The following is a 17,213-nucleotide window of genomic DNA, read 5'->3' on the forward strand; positions in this document are numbered from 1 at the left end:
TGCGTTTGCGTCTCAGCGCGATGTTAACGTCTGGGGGTGGCTGTTTATCCTCCCATCTGAGACGAGAGGAAACATCACAACAGGCAACAATAAAAAATAAAAAGAAATTTTAAAATTTTAGAAATAGTAATAATAATGATAGTCACATAAAGAATTAGTATTACATCTTCGTGAGAGATAACGCAGTGTTTAGGTGAAATGGACTCCGGCTGTGTGTGTGTGTGTGTGTGTGTCAGTACTGTGTGTGTGTGTGCGCGCGCGCGCGTGCATGCATGTGTGTGTATGTGTTTGCGTGTGCGCACGCGCACATGCACGGATGGGTGTGTAGACAGAAAGAGATTCGGTGAAGAAGTATGAGGAGTAAGGTGATTTGTGTGTGTGTGTGTGTGTGTGTGTGTGTGTGTGTGTGTGTGTGTGCAACTTTAGAACGTACATGCACTGTGCCACTGTGCTTTTGGTTGCGTTTCTTCTTCTTCTTTTTCTTCTTTTTTCTTGTTTTTTAACCTTTTTTTCCATTGGTTAGAATGTCAAAGGAACAACGGATGGGCATTTCATCTTTGAAGGCATCTCGACTGCAACTCGTGTGGGAAAGTCGAGAGCCCAGTGCCATAATTACGTGGAGTGTACGAGTTTATGAGGGAGGATTGGGGTAAGGGAGGTGGGGGAAAGGAGAGAGAGAGAGAGAGATGGTGCACTTTTATGAACGTCTTTCACGAGTCCTGATTCACCATCCTACCAACCCCCCCCCCCTACCCCCCTCCCCTCCTCACTCACTCTTTCTTTGTGTACGTGTGTCCCCAACCCCATGTCAGTCGACATGTCTTTGTGTGTCTGTGTCTGTGTGTCTTTCCTCCTTCTCATCACTCTCCCTCCTTCTCTGTCCCTTGTCTGTCTCCCTCCACCTCCCTCTCTCTCACCTCCTATATCTCCTTCCCGGTCTTCTCTCTCTCTCTGTGTCTCTCTCTCTCTCTGTCTCAGTCTGTCTCTCTCTCTGTCTGTCTGTCTGCCTGTCTCTCGCTCATGCTCTACCAATGAAGCAAGGAGGCGAAATAGTTAAGACGTTCATCTGCCAGTACCGCATGCAGTGTCCGTGAGGGTCCGGGTTCGATTCCTGGTTTAGCTCGCCCTTTCTCCCCCAGTTTATGACTGGAAAAATCCAACTGAGCGTCTAGTCATTAGGACGAGACGATAAATCAAGGTCTCGATTGCAGCACGCACTTGGTGCACTGAAAAAAGAACCCGCGCTAGCAAAGGGGTTGTCCTCATGGAAAGTTCTGTCGAATAAATCCGCCCTGATAGGTACAGAAATATATATATATATACCATGCATGCGCTCAGGCCTTGACCAAGCGAGCTGGGTTATGCTGCTGGACAGGCATCTGCCTAGCAGGTGTGTTGCGTACTATGGATTGGTCCGAACACATCTTTGAGAAACTGAAACTCTCTCTGTCTGTGCCATTGTGTTTCGCCATTCACTGTGTTTTTTAAGTCTTTAACCCTTCCTTTATTCATTTTGGTTTTAACATTACTTTTTTCAAGTGTAGTGTGACCCTCATAGAATCGCGATACCGTGTCGTTATTTTTATTATTATTTTTTTTTTTTATGCCGCTTTTAATTGAAACAGACCCCCCCCCCCCCACCCCACTCCCCACTCTCACCGTGTGTGTGTGTGTTTTATTTTCTTTTTCTTTCCTAGAAAACAAAGCAAAGCACCCCCACCCCCACCCCACACCAAAAACTATTTAAAAAAAAAGAGAGAAAATGTAAAAAAAAAACCAAAAAAACCCCAAGATTTTCTCCCCAAAAGCGTATGAAGAGACTTGTAAATTTGTCACATCGCATTCAGTCGGTTGAAAAAAACAAAATCAACAACATTGAAACAAATGCAAGGCATTTATTTATTTATTTTATTTATGTATTGGTTTTTTTTTTTTGTTTTGTTTTTTTTGTTTGTTTTTGTTTTTTTTGGTTCTTGTCATTTGTTAAAGGAAAGGGGAAACAAACACAGTGCATTCACGTTTCACCATCTTCAGCAGTGTCCTGTCACAAGGACAGTCTTTCTTCTTTTTGAGGGGTGGGGTTTGAGAGGGGAGGGGGGTTGCCTTTTTTTTTTCTCTTCCAAACTACACAAGTCACTGAAAACGAACCAGTGTTGAAACAGGCAGCTGCTTCAGGAATATCATAACGGCCTGGACGATCGAACGATCCTTTCACTTGACACCTGTCCGTGCCTGCCTGGCTGCATGCCTGCCCCTTGCTTGTCCTGTCTTGTTCAGCTCAGTTTGGCGGTGCAAGAGAGAGGGTTAATCATATTCCTGCATGCTTATTAGACTGAATCAGTATGGCTCGTGATGGGAGGGAGAAAGATTAGGGGGGGTTTAGGGGTGGCTGGGTGCCGACCGGATGTGGAGGTGGGGGTGGGGGGGGGTTGCTGAGTTGACGAGAAGAGGGTGTTGGGGGGTTGGGGGGGGGGGGGGAAGCAGTGATATGACCTCAACAATAACTGGATGGTACCCCATCCCGGCCCCCCAGCTCCTCCACTTCTTCACCGCCCCCCCCCACCCCCCCCACCCCCCTCTCTCTCTCTCTCTCTCTCTCATCGTTTGCCCTGTCTGTCTTCACTGCGCGTCTATGCAATGCCGTACACAGATTTAGGACTACTTTGCATTTGATGTTCACAGGCCCTATAGATTTTTTTCCCTCTTTTTTTTTTTTTCGTCCGTCCCCGCCCTCAGCCCCCCTCCCCCTCCCCCACTCCACTCCTCCACTCCTCCACTCCCGTTCTCTCCCTTACTGCTTCAATCACTTGGGTATTGATTTTATCCACTACTAGTTATACGTATGCAGGTCTCTCAACCAACCCCCACTCCCCCGCATCTCCCTACCCCCGCATCCTCATCCACCTTTCTCCCCATGGCACCCACCCCTCTCTTTTTCACATGCACATGCATACACATATACACATACACATATATATATACTCTCCGAAATGATCTGCCTTTCTTCTCTTTTGTTACTTATTAGGATAGTTTTTGTTTGTTTTTTGTTGTTGTTGTCGTCGTTGTCTGTTTTGTCTATTGTACCCGTAGAAGATCGGGATCACTATTTTACTATCATCATCTTCACGCGCTTTCCGAATTTGTGATCTAGTATTAGATCATATAACAATAAAAGAAATAAGAAATTTTTTTTTTTTTTTTTTTTTTTTTTTTTTAATGAACAAGCATGCCGAAAAAATTGGATTAAAACTGGATACGAATGAAAACATAATGTGCAAGCTGACCAAGAATGAACGTCTATGTTCTCAAAATACTATTTTGTACATCGATCAGTGCTTTTTAGAAACTGCACTTGTACTGTAATTCTGTATACTGCATATTTATCTTAGCTATATACTCCTCTCTTAGATTTTTTTTTTTTTTTTTCAGATAATGTCTAAAAACAGCAAACTCTGGAGTGTCATTTTGCATTTAAAAAAAAAAAAGTTGGTACGAAGTACAATAAAGTCTAGTATGTCATCAGTCTCACTCTCCTTGTCGTTACCAAACATCACTAGTTCTTTGGTAATTCTTAAGTTAATTGCATTGTCACAGTTATTTAGAAGACCTTGTGGTTCCTTCCAGAAATCTAGAACCACGTTGCAAATCCAGAAAAGATTTTTTGCAAATAAATTGGAAATAATTATGTGTTCGAATGATGTCAACGGAAGCAGTCTATGTGGTAGTCACAACAATTGTCCAGAACAGTCTTAGCAGAGAACAGTTGTCGTTCGTGTGTTTGTGTGTGTGTGTGTGTGTGTGTGTGTGTGTGTGTGTGTGTGTGTGTGTGTGTTAGAGAGAGAGGGAGGGAGGGAGAAGAGAGAGAGAGAGATATGTCGCGCTGTATACAGTGGTTATGGGCGTGACTGCATTGATTTTTTGCACTATGTATCTCTGTCCCACCCCCAACTTCACCCTGTGTGTGCTCATACATGCGTGTGCATGGGCGAATGTGAGAAAAGAGAGAGAGAGAGGCAAGCAGAGAGAAACAGAAAATGTGTTCTCCCCCTCCCCCTTGCCCATTCACCCCCCTTTCTCGTCCTCACCCACCTTCGGCCGTTCCCCCTTCTCTATCCCTCCCTCATCTCGTCCCACCAGACAAGAGGACACACACTGAAGGTTGTTGTGTTTTTTTTTCCTCCTCCTCCTCCTCCAACTTCTTGTTCTTGTTCTTCTTGTTCGTGTTCATCTTCTTCTTCTCCTTTTCCTCCCACCTCCCTCCTCCTCCATCATCTTGTTCTTCTTTTCTGCTTCCCCACCTCCACCCCCTTCTTTTTCTTCTCCCCACCCTTCACCACTGCATACTACCAACCAGCCCCAAAATGGAAAGAAAGCAGCTTAGAAAGGGGTTGGGGGGAGGGGGGGGGGGGGGGGGGCGGCAGAAAGAAGAAACAGAGAGTGAGCGGTGGTGTGGAGAGGGTTAGTATGGTGAAGATACGGAAGCAGTACTGCAGAAGATGAAGAAGAAGATGAAGAAGAAGAAGAAAGATGCTGCAGCAGTGGTTGGGTTGGCTGAGTGGTAGGGGGTAAGGGTTGGGTGGGGCGAGGTGGTGGTGGAGGGGGAGGGCATGGGGAGGGGGGCGGGGGAGGGGGGGAGCTCGAGGAACAGTGAATTTGGGAGCCGGGGAGGTGAGTTGGGGGGGGGGGTTGGAGGTGGGGATTTAGGCGGATTGAGAGTGGGAAGTGTGGGGAAGGTGGGTAGGGGAGGGAGCAGTTCAGGGGAAATGGACCCTTCTCCTCCCCCCACCCCCACCCCCAAAAAACTCCCCCGCTCTCCCCCTCCCATCTCACTGTCTCCGCAGTTGATGTGCTACTCGCGTGGCACGAAAGACTGGGACACACCGATGCAAGTACCACCACCACCACCACTGTCACCACCATCACCCTCTCGTGGTGGTGATAGTGGTGCCTGTGTGTGTATGTGTGTGTGTGTGTGTGTGTGTGTCCCCCTGGCCATTGCTCCTGTTTCGTGCTTGTGCTGTACTGTACTGCACTGTGGCATGTACTTGCTTCTACCAGTGGTACGGTTGGGGGCTATGTCTGTCCCCGGTTTTTTTCCCCCTCCCCCTCCCCCCTCCCGTCTCGCCACGGGCAGCATGGTAATAGTGATTGATTAGATTGGCCAGTGTGCAGACATATTGATTCTGAGGCCCCCTCCCCTTCCCCTTGTCCTCCCCCCCCCCCCCACTACCCCACCCCGTGCCCCCCCTCCTCCCCTCCACACACACACACACACACACACACACACACACACAACTACTACCACCACCACCACCACCACCATCACATCCCTGACTCCTTTCTCTACCCCCACCTCCACTTCCGCACCCCCAACTTCCTCCTCCCTTTCGCGGATCAAATCAGGCTGCTCGTGCCGCACTACCATACCAGGACCTCTCGTGGCCTCGTGCGTTGTCCGTTTGTCCGTCTGTCTGTCTGTCTGTTTCTCCCTCCCTTCTTGTTTTGTTTTCTCTTCTGACTGGTCTGTCCGCTTTGTCTGTCTCTTGTCTCGCTCGCTCTTGTATCTGTGCGTGTTGCCTTTCTTGTCATCGATGTCTTCTTTTTTTTTTCCCGGGGGTGGTGTGTGTGTGTGTGTGTGTGTGTGTGTGTGTGTGTGTGTGTGTGTGTCCTCTCTCTCTCCTCTCTGTTCGTCTGTCTCAGAGTCTTCTGTCCAGCTTTGTCTGCCTCACAAAATGTCTGACTCTGTCTAATGTCATCATCTTAGATGAACAGAGTATAAATACATAAACGAACAATCTGTCTCTGTCTGTCTGTCTCTCTGTCTCTGTCTGTTTGTCTGTCTGTCTCTGTCTCTCTCACGCGATCTGATCTATTTCTCTCTTCCTCCCTCCCCCCCCCCCTCCCCTCCCATGCCCCTCCCTCCTACTGCCACCAATCCATCCTTCCAGACCAATCCGGTCAACTATCTGCTCCCGACTCTCCATGCCGGGTTCTCACCACCCCCACCTCCACCCACGTCCCCTTCCTTACCTATTGCTTCCTGCCCCCCTACCCCCACACCTCTTCCACCCCCACCACCACACCTCTCTCACCCTCACCTTTCGCTCTCGCAGTCATTGGCCGATTTGTTTGAGACACGGTGATGGTGGTGGTGGTGGTGGTTGCGGGGTGGGTGAGTGGTGGTGGTTGTGTGAGAGTTTGTGTGTGTGTGTGTGTGTGTGTGCGCGCGTGTGCGTGCGTGTGTGTGTGTGTGTGTGTGACAGTGGGGTGTTGTATACTTGTGGTTGCTGTACGTGTGGGTGGGCGGGGGAACAGAGGAGGGGGAGGAGGGGATGCAAGGGGGGGGGGGTGGGGGTGCAAGGGGTGGTGGTCAGAATTGGAAGAGGATGGGTGAAGAGTTTGGTGGGGGACAAGGTGGATGCTGGGGTAGGGGAAGAAGGACTTTTTAAAAAAAAGAGAGAAACTGAAAAAGAGAGGGAGAGGAGTGGGGGGTGCCAGACTGACAACTTACCCCTCTTTTTTTTCCTTTTTTTTTTCTTTTCTTTTCTTCTTTTTCTTCTTCTTTTCTTCTTTTTTTCTTCTGCTGTTACTGCTGCTGCTGCTGCTGTGTCTGGCTGTGGTAGTGGTGCTGCTGCTGCTGCTCTGGGCCTGTTGTGTGTGTGTGTGTGTGTGTGTCACTGGTGACTTGTGTGTGTGGTGTGACTGACTGACTGGACTTGACACTGCATGGTGGTTCTGGTCTGACCGGGTGGGGGGTGGGGGTTTGGTCGGTTGGCCAATTGGTGGTGCCACTTTCTTCTTGCTGTGCTGTGCTGTGCTGTGGCTTGCCCCTCCCTCTGGTTGCAACAACAACTACAACAACAACAACAACAGCAGCAGCAGCAGTGGCATCATCAGCAGCAACGGGGCGACGATCTGGTGACGGTGGTGGTGGTGGTGGTGGTGCTGGTGGTCCCAGCATGAAGAGTAAGATTTTGTGTGTGTGTGTGTGTGGAGGAGAAAGGGTAGGAGGCCGTGTTGTGTGTGTATGTGTGTGTGTATGTGTGTGTGTGATAGAGAGAGATAGAGAGAGAGAGACAGAGATAGAAGTTATTTCAAGTGGTTCAAGATAACATTGAAATATGAAATGTGTATTTTTTTTATAGGGATAAATCTACTCTGAGTTTGAAATGTTAGTTCTTGATTCATGGATATATTGTATGTATTGAGGACAGGCATGCTTACACACACACACACACACACACACACACACACACACACACACACACACATCATGTGTACATAATACATTTGCAATGTTGCCATTGTTGGTTTTGAAGTGAAGTTTTATACACATTATAAAAACAAAAAACAACAACTATTTGTCAGACTTTTGATATATATACATAACTGACACATATTATTTAAAATATTATTATTTTAACTGTTTGAATTTTTTTTTTCTCACTTTTCTTTGTTTTTGTGATGTAGAAAAAAATTCACATGATGATTGTGTTAGCACATACATTTGCATGTGCATGCAGTAGAACATGTAAGCATTGGAATGTACATGCATACACATGCACGCATGTATGCACACTTATGTGGGAGCACACGCATGCATGTGCACACACACACACACACGCACACAACATACAATATCCGTCTGTTGGTCTGTCTTCTTTGCTCACTGTGTGTGTGTGTCTCTCTCCATCCCTCTCTCCACCCCCCACCCCCTCCCCCACCCCCCTGTAGTCTCTCTTAGTATATTTCTCTATCTCTGCTTGTCTCATGCTCTCTGTCTGTGCCTCTCTTTCTTCCCCGTGCCACCTTCCCCTCCTATTCTCCTGATCTTCCTTCTCATTTTTGCAAGCTTCCAATTAAGAACCCCAAAGAATTGTTGTGTTAATACAGTTATCATCATCATCATCATCATCATCTTCAGCTGTCATCAGTCATCCTTCCATCCTCATCCTTCATCCATTAATCATCCTCCATGCCCTCCCCCTCCATATCCTCCTCGTCCTCGTCATTGTTGATGTCGCCTTTGTTGTTGTTTTTAGTTACACATGGTCCACTTCCTCTCAGTGGCATTTGCTCTCATGTCGCTCATCCTGAATCTACACACACACACACACACACACACACACACACACACACACACACACTCACACTCACACACACACACACACACACACACACACACACACACACACACACACACTCACTCACTCACTCACTCACTCACTCACTCACTCACTCACACACACACACACACACACACACACACACACACACCGAGCCACACCGGTAGGCTCATTTTATCACAATTCTGTAGGGACCAAGCTGTCTGTGTTGGGTCACCTTCAGGCTACCTCCCACAGGAGAAGCTGCCCTGCTGCTCAGTCACTTCGGTGGCATCTTTTTAGGATTAGATTCAGATTGCACATGATGCATCGCCTGCTTAGCTAGCCCCCACACCTCTGCAGATGGCGATGCAGCCACACTGAGGCAGCGTTCCCTCCCTCCCTCTCTGCCTTCCAGAGTGGAGACCTGCCTCCCAATCTCTTCCAAACAGCAGTCTCCCACGGATCTGCAGACACCTTAAACCATGACAGACTCTGCCACGTGCCTGGAAATGGATGGGAAATTGAAACAAAACATGGGTCAATATGAGAGCTAGGCATGAGGGGCTGGCTGTAGAATCTGAGACAGTGTTTTGGAACTTAAAAAAAAAAAAAAAAAAAAAGAAAGAAAGAAAAATGGATGGCAAAGACATGAAATGGACAACACTCTGATGACATTGTAGTCTCCAGTCTTCCCATTTGAGGGGCTAAAAAATTCCACAACATTTGTATACAGTCTGTGTGTGTGATGGGACTGAAACGCACAACTTCCCATTTGACATCCTGTGATGCTAACCACTTTGCCACAGAAGCAGGTCCAAATTCAGTTTTGCCCAGTGCTTTCAGAATGAGGGTTAATGTTGACTTGACATTTAGAGCGAGACAGGTTAAATTTCACTTCACATATTATGGCTGATTGTGTGTGCGTGCGTGTGTGTGTGTGTGTGTGTGTGTGTGTGTGTGTGTGCATCTCTGCCTCTAAGCTCTCTTTTGCTGTCGTTGTCTCACACACAGACACAGAAAACTCTCTCTGTGTCTGAGACAGACAGAGATAGAGACAAGCACACAGACACACACACAGACACGGACACTCACACACACACACACACACACACACACACACACACACACACACACACACACACACAGAGAAGATGATTATACTGCTCCTTTGTTTCATATTCTGTTTTGTTATGTCCCTGAAGCTTTGGCTGTGTGTCAGCATATTGATTTCCAGAAACACTATGTCTCTGTTACATGAATGTTTGGAGTATTATTTATTGTATCAACCTCTTGTCATAATTTTGGGTATTATTCATGACAAGAAGGGATAGAAGGGAAACAAAAAGACATGCCATCCACTGGCCTGACAACAACAGCAGAAAGTCAAAACAACAACAAAAATTCAACTTGAAATAAATGTCAACAATGAGAAAACTATAAAGAACACAGCCACAGAACTATGCTAGAACTGTAAGGGAAAATGATAAAATAAGAGTGGTTTTTGCTAATTTGAAGTTTGCTCTTTTCAATGGCCATAATGTTTCCAAAATCCCAAAACTTGTCGCTTTCAGTTTCTTTTTCCATCTCTCCCTATATTCTGCACTACTTCATTCCCTCTCCCCCGTCTCCATCACAGACATACAAATTAACGATAAATGGCAACAGATATGGAAGTGAATAGATTGTCCATTTACCATTTAATGATTTTTTAAACAGAAAGTTGGTTAATGCAGGTTATGTATTCAGTTTTTACGAGTTGACCGTTTTTAGAAATGAAAAGGTGATCTATATACTGTTAATTATTTTTTTTAACAGAGAGTTACTGCAGGGCTGTTTTTCTGTTGTTGTTTTTTCCTGAGTTGACGGTTTTGTTTTGGTAATCTTAACTTGTTAACGGCTTGTATGATGATATGGTGTCGTAATGCATGTGCATAGAGAAAGTGGTAAAGGCTGTAGTGCGGCATGATTTGTTGCCAAGGTGGACAGATCGCTAGAGCTAGCCAGCTGCTGTTGTTGTTGGGTGACAGTGGATTGTCCTGAGTTGCCTCGCTGCCTTCCTTGTTTGGTATTTGTGTTGTTGATGGATGCACCGTTCTGGTGGTTTGGGCATGTGGCACGCATGTTGCCTCATAGGTAGAGCTGTGGATTGTGTGTATGGGCGTGTGACCTGAAATGAAAGGGAGATGCTGGTGGATGACCATTTTCTGCTTCTACTTCCCGCCCCCCAGTCCTTAGGTGAACTTGGCCTTTGGAAATTCATTGTTTGTGGAACTGAGCTGAAGCAGGGAAAAGAGAGAGAGAGTTTGTGAGTGTGTGTGGGTTTGTGTGTGTGTGTGTGTGTGTGTGTGTGTGTGTATGCATGTGTACATGTGTGTATGAGTGTGTGTGTGTGTGTGTTTCTGCCTGCATGCATGTGCATGTGTATGAGTACAGTTTGTGTTTGAGAGGGGGAAAGCGGAAGTCTTTGATGCTTGAGTTATATACATGTGGACATAAATGCATGGCCATGTGTTTTTGTGCACACATCTTGTTTTTGGATGTGAAATTTATAGATTTTGTTGTGAATGACTATAGATATCATTGCTTAAATCGGGGAAATGTTTTAAAGACCACACAGATGTTAAAAGATTCATCATTGCCAGTGCTAGACATGTTTATATCTTGTAATGAAAATGTTTACAAATGTGTATTCTCTCTTTTTGGTTGTGTTGGTCTGTCTGTGTTGAATAGAGCAGCATTATTTACAGATAATTTCAGAAGATTTCATTTAAAAAAGAAAAAAAAGAAAAGAAAAGAAGTGTTGATAATCGTGAGCTGTTGTGATGGTTTCAGGCTCAACGAAGAATAAAGAGACTTCCAGTGAGTACTGGCTTGAGGTTGGAAAAACCTGTGCATGCCTTTCGTTCTTTGTCAGTGGTCACCACACGAATGCATTTATTTTATTGCCCTGGGGTGTTGTTTTGATTTGTCACCATACCCTTTCCCCCAGAAGTTGAAATTTTTTGTGAAAAAAAAAAAAAAAAACCCCCCCCCCCCAAATCATCTTTTGTTCTACTAATGATGGCTGCATAAACATGTGCGCCCATGTTCGTGAGTGCATGCTTGAGTACATGCTTGTGGTTGAGTGTGCCTGCAGTGCAAACATGTATGTGTGCACATGAGTATGCGTCATTTTGATGTTTTTCACTTCCACCGTGAAACGTTATAACATGGCATCCTGCATGTGTTTCTTCCCTCACATATTTTTTTTTTTTTTTTTTTTTTTTTTAAACAGCACACACCTCGTTACAGAGAAGAGTTGTTTCATCCAAAGGTAATTCCAGGAGCACTATGGCCCCAGGCATTTAGATGTCTGGCCAGCACTCTCTGCACTCTTAGTGGAGAGCCGAAAAGAAGACACAAAATTTCAGCCAGTGGAGAGGGAAGTTTCCCTGCCCCCACCCACCCCCTCCCAATCCCCCCCCCCCTTCCCCCCGAATTCGGACTTAATGCTGATGGCGGAAGAGCCATTCATGAATAGTTTACATGGATGTGCAAGCCTTGTGGTAAGGCCCTGAGGAAGATGATGGTGTGTGTGTGTGTGTGTGGGGGGGGGGGGGGGGGGTGAGAAATAGGAGGTGGCGGGTGGGGTGGTGGCTTTGGGGAAGAGGATGGATGGGATGGATTCGGTTGAAGGTCAGTGGAGAAGGTGAAAAGACAACAAAGAGCTGCAGGAAAAAAGCGAGCATGTTTGTATTTTTAGACTGAACATGGTACTGCTGGTTTGACGGGCGCTATAGCCGAGTGGTTAAAGCGTTGGGCTGTCAATCTGAGGGTCCCGGGTTCGAATCACAGTGACGGCACCTGGTGGGTAAAGGGTGGAGATTTTTACGATCTCCCAGGTCAACATATGTGCAGACATGCTAGTGCCTGAACCCTCTTCGTGTGTATATGCAAGCAGAAGATCAAATACGCACGTTAAAGATCCTGTAATCCATGTCAGCGTTCGGTAGGTTATGGAAACAAGAACATACCCAGCATGCACACCCCCGAAAACGGAGTATGGCTGCCTACATGGCAGGGTAAAAACGGTCATACAGGTAAAAGCCCACTCGTGTGCATACGAGTGAACGCAGAAGAAGAAGAAGATGTACTGCTGGTTTGAATAAAAAAAAAAAAAAAGAGAGAGAGATAAAGAAGAGATGAGACAATAAACCAAGCACACACTGACTAAGCTCACATAATGGAAAGAACTGATGTCAACAAAAGAGTTTGTCCTGACTTTGGCCTTAATGCTGATGGCACAGGAGCCATTAGTGAACAGTTTACATGGATGTGCAAGTCTTGTGGCAGGGATCTGAGGAAGAGGATGATTGGGGTTTGGGAAGTAGGGGGTGGGCCTGAGGGAGAGAATGGGTAGGATTCGCTTGAAGGGTAGAGAAGGGGGTGGGGGGGGCGGAGGGGGGGAGAGAATGGGTAGGATTCGCTTGAAGGTTGAAGAGGGGGGGGGGGGGGGGTTGGGGTTGGGGGATTCGCTTGAAGGTTGAAGAAGGGGGAAGGGTTTTGGGGGAAGAGAATGAGTAGCATTTACTTGAAGGTTGAAGAAGGGGTGTGGGGTTGGGGGGAGGGAATGGGGAGGATTCGCTTGAAGGGGGGAGGGTTTTGGTGGGAGAGAGAGTGTAGGATTCACTTGAAGGTTGAAAAAAGGGGGGGGGGGGGGGGGTTGGAGGGAGAGAATGGGTAGGATTCGCTTGAAGGCTGAAGAAGGGGGGGGGGGGGGGGGGGGGTGGAGGGAGAGAACTTGAAGGTCGAAGAAGGGAGGAGGGTTTGGGAGGGAGAGAACTTGAAGGTTGAAGAAGAGAGGAGGGTTTTGGAGGGAGAGAACTTGAAGGTTGAAGAATGGGGGAGGGTTTTGGAGGGAGAGAATGGGTAGGATTCGCTTGAAGGTTGAAGAAGGGGGCGGGGTGGGGGGGGGTGGAGGGAGAGAATGGGTAGGATTCGCTTGAAGGTTGAAGAAGTGGGGATGGGTCTGGGGGAGTGGATAAGTAGGATTTGCTTGTAAGTTTGAAAAAAAAAGGGGATGTGTTTTGAGGGGAGAGGAAGGATAGAATTTGCTTGAAGGTTGAAGAATAGGGAAGGGGTTTGGGGGTAGAGAATGGGTAGGATTCCACTGGATATGAAATAGTGAGTTTGAACGCACACAATAATAATAATAACAATAATAATAATGGTAATAATGATAATAATAAAGGAAGAGGGAGAGAGGGAATTGGATGAGACGATAAACTGAGGTATTGTGTGTAGCACGCTCTGATTTAGCATATAATATTCAGCACTTGGTAATTAGAAACAAGGGAACAGAAGAGTTGTCCCTGTCCCACAAAGACTGCAGGGAAAAAAACAAAACCCTATTGTTTTATATCTTAAATTTGGACTATTTTTACTCGTATCATAGTGCATTGTGGTCACTCCTTGTTCATAACTCCATGACAGCAGGAACAACAGGAGGAATGTGGGTGAAAAAAAAAAAAAAATCTCTGTCAATTTTATTTCTAAGTGGAAAATTGAATGAATGTAATTTTCTATTATATTGAAAGCTTTCCCTTTGTGGCAGTAATCCCTATTTTGTAACACGGGCACTGTATTTGGATAGCTCCTGTACTTGTAGTTCATGCACTGGCATCGTTTTTGTTTTCAGATTTATCTCTGTGCACAGTTGAAACTGCAGGACTGTTCTATTCTCTTTTTATTCTGTGTGTGTGTGTGTGTGTGTGTGTGTGTGTGTGTGTGTGTGTTTTACCCTTATCTCTCACCTATGTCTTTTTTTTTTTTCTTTAAAAATGTGTAACATTTATTTCTGATTGATTTATGTGTGGGTTGGTGTTTGCCAGTTACATTCTATAACACGAGTCACTATGATATGATGCAATACCATATTATAATTATAATAGAAGAATAGGATACAATAGAATTTTATTTCCATTCTTCGGGTAACTGAAGTTTGAAAGATAATGACACGTGTTATGCTTCGTGTGTGTGTGTGTGTGTGTGTGTGTGTGTGTGTTTTGTGTGATGCATTAAGACAAGTCACACAAGAGAGAGAGAGAGAGAGAGAGAGAGAGGTGATTATTATTATTATTTGTGACAGTCATTATGCATGTGTTTGTACACATGGTATTAAGGACAGCAGAGCACACGGCAAAGTAAAGGAGGCAGGCTAGGAGGCAGACAGACACAACGAGAGATGATTATTATGCACGTCGGTTGCTGGGAGCCGCTCAGTGATGATGGCAGTGTTTGATGTGAAGAAAAAGAGGGGGCAGGAGGGGAGGGGGAGGGGGGGCTGAAGGAGGAAGAGGAGGAAGAAGGTATAGCCACCATGGCAACCATATCATCGTGATTGCGGAGGATAGGCATTGAGTTTGTTTGTCTGCTGGGGCTGACAGGACAGACCGATTCAGTCCGTGCAGTGTCAGGTTATTACGGGACAGACAGACAGACAGACTTCATGAAACACACACACAGGGAGGCAGCGTGCATTTGCACACATGCACGCTCGCACGCACTTACACATACACACATGCACACGCGCATGCACTATTGCACAGAAACGCACACGCGAAGGGGATTTATAAACACGTGCACAGACAAATGATCCCCAATCTGTTCCTTCTTAAGTTTTCCGGTGGATCTTTTATGATCCCGTCATCAAACTTATTTGCTCCATGCCCCCCCCCCCTTCCTCTCTCTCTCTCTCTCTGAGAGACTGTCAAGGTCTGTCTGTCTTCTCTCTGTGTCTATCCCTTTCTCTGTCTCTCATATCATCTCTGTCTGTCACTGTCTCAGTGTCTGTCTCACTTTTAATTTCTGCCCGTCTGTCTTTCCGTCTCTCTCTCTCTCTCTCTCTCTCTCTCTCTCACCACCCCTCTCCCCCGCACCCGAGATCTACTACACTACCCACCGCTCACTCCCCAAAACAACAACAACAACAACAAAAACCAAACAAACATCACAGAAAACACCACAGCCTCCCTCCCGCTGTCCCACCTCTTTCTACATCCCTTCCTCCCCTCTCCTTCTTTCTGCATGTTATCTCCATCCACCGCTTTTGCCTTGTGGGACACCAGCACTGGCCTACAAACCCACCCAATCACCATCAGGTCGTTTCGTTGGCTACAGCCCTTAATTAAGCGTTGAACTTTTTTATGCTTCCCATTAGTACTTGTGCGCACAACGACAGTTCAAAAGCGCGCCATCGGATAACATTAGCACTGAATGCTGAATGGCTGATCCTGGCCGAAGCAATGACAACAATTATTTTAACGTGTACCGTGTACATGTATTTTGTGTGTCTGTCAATTTGTGGAAAAAATCATTTTTGTCATCCCATGCCGTGTTACACAACCACTCGCTCGTGCCAACGACTGCACGAAAATCGCATGTGAAAAGAGCTGGAACGAATAGAATTATCAGCTTGCTTGACTGTTGCGCCCTCGGATGATGATAATCATTTGGTCATCGGTTTTTGGTCTATCCCAGGTTGTAGCACTTGTGGACTATCCTAAGTTGGCGCTTTCAGTCGAGGAAGCGCTTTCGGACTGATGGCGCTGTTTGGTTGCGCCCCAACTTCGTTTTTCTTTCCGCACACTGAACGGCATTAGACACGTGCGTACCCTTATCACAAGCAGACAAACCGTCGCCTCTCTTTCTGTTTGTTCCTTGCTTGTCTGTCCGCCTTGGCCGCCCGCTTGCAGTGTTGATGTCTCTTTGAATCTCCCAGAGCTGTTTTCTGCCTTCTAAAAGGGCAGTAGAAGACGACTAAGGGTGTAATTTCAAATGTAACATAAGGTGCTGTAATAATGGAAGGACGACGCTTGCTGTAGTTATGATCCATCCCGGATAAAGGAGAGAGATATAAAGCACAGAGAGAGAGGGTGATCGGATGGGGAGGGGGGGTGAGGGGGGGGGGTCGCTTTGCTTTGCGATGTCCTAGTTAACGAAGGCATCAATATCGTCGTCATCCCCCTTCCCATTAAAATGGCTTCTGCTCGTAACACCTCTGGCTCTCTCTTTTTTCTTTTCTTTTTTTTTTTTTTTTTTTTTTGGGGGGGGGGGGGTCTTTTTTCTTTCTTTGGTGACGTCTTTGTCATGTAATTGACAATCAGTTCGGAAATCTGCTTGTTGTATCGTCGTTAGCAGCACCTCACAGGAAGGGGGGTGGAGGTGGATAGGAGGAGGGCAGGGGTTAGGGAAACATAAAGTTTGTTGTTGTTTAAAAAAAAAAAAAAATGTTTCCTGTCTTTTTTGTCGTCTGTTGATTCTTTTCTTGGAAGAGATGGCAGACTGTGTAAATGTGGATTTCCGCCCATTTTATTGCTGTCGTGTGTCTTGCGCGCGCGCACACACACACACACACATGCGTGTGCACACACATACACACACACACACACAAACACACACAAGCCCGAGAACAGCCAAGATAGATTAAGACACATGACAGATTGTGTGTGTGTGTTTTCCTTGTCTATAATTCTATATTTTCTTTCTTTCACTCTTTCTGTTGGTCATTTTATATTTCTATTTGGCATTCTTTCTTCACGGTATTTTTTATATATTAAAAAAAAAGTGTATATAGAGAAAAAAAAAATAGAGATAGAGATACATAGATACAACCCCTCCCCCCAACCCCCCAACACAGACACACCACATATATATGTGTTTGTGTGTATATGTATATGTAATTTATATATATATATATATATATATATATATATATATTTCAAGGAGAGAGGTAGAGAGATATGTGTTCACTGTAGTTGACTTGTATAGAGAAACCCAATACTTGCATGCAGAAAGAGAAATGCATTGAAGTACTGCTCAGACATGCAAATGTGTGTGCATTTTTGGGTACTCAGATATTTACTTGCATGAGCGCATGCAGAGATTCCTTCTCTCTGTCAGTGTCTCTCCATCTGTCTCTGTCTCTGTCTGCCTGTCTCTGTCTCTCTCTCTCTCTCTGTCTCACTCTCGCGCACACAAACACACATCACCTAATTTCTCATTTCTCTCTCTCTGTCTCACTCACACACATGCACACACATACCCCCCATGACACACACATCCCTC

General features: G+C 45.9%; 1 protein-coding gene across 12 annotated transcripts in view; it reads left to right on the forward strand.

Moving 5' to 3' along the window:
• Nucleotides 1–17,213, forward strand: part of LOC143275406 (SWI/SNF-related matrix-associated actin-dependent regulator of chromatin subfamily D member 1-like) — a 64,620-nt gene that overhangs the window by 17,889 nt on the left and 29,518 nt on the right. For 4 of the 12 annotated variants that reach the window (XM_076579486.1, XM_076579502.1, XM_076579519.1 and 1 more), the window contains 2 exons: nt 6,874–6,966; nt 10,941–10,967. The exons of 2 other annotated variants lie outside the window; for them this stretch is intronic. In XM_076579486.1, the coding sequence (XP_076435601.1) occupies nt 6,874–6,966; nt 10,941–10,967 (120 nt within the window). Of the gene's footprint in view, nt 1–6,870; nt 6,967–10,940; nt 10,968–17,213 lie in introns of all 12 variants that reach the window. 6 more of the 12 variants (XM_076579495.1, XM_076579587.1, XM_076579510.1 and 3 more) reach the window with 5 other exon arrangements.

This window comes from Babylonia areolata, chromosome 2, assembly GCF_041734735.1.
Source record: "Babylonia areolata isolate BAREFJ2019XMU chromosome 2, ASM4173473v1, whole genome shotgun sequence".
Classification (NCBI taxonomy): domain Eukaryota; kingdom Metazoa; phylum Mollusca; class Gastropoda; order Neogastropoda; family Buccinidae; genus Babylonia; species Babylonia areolata.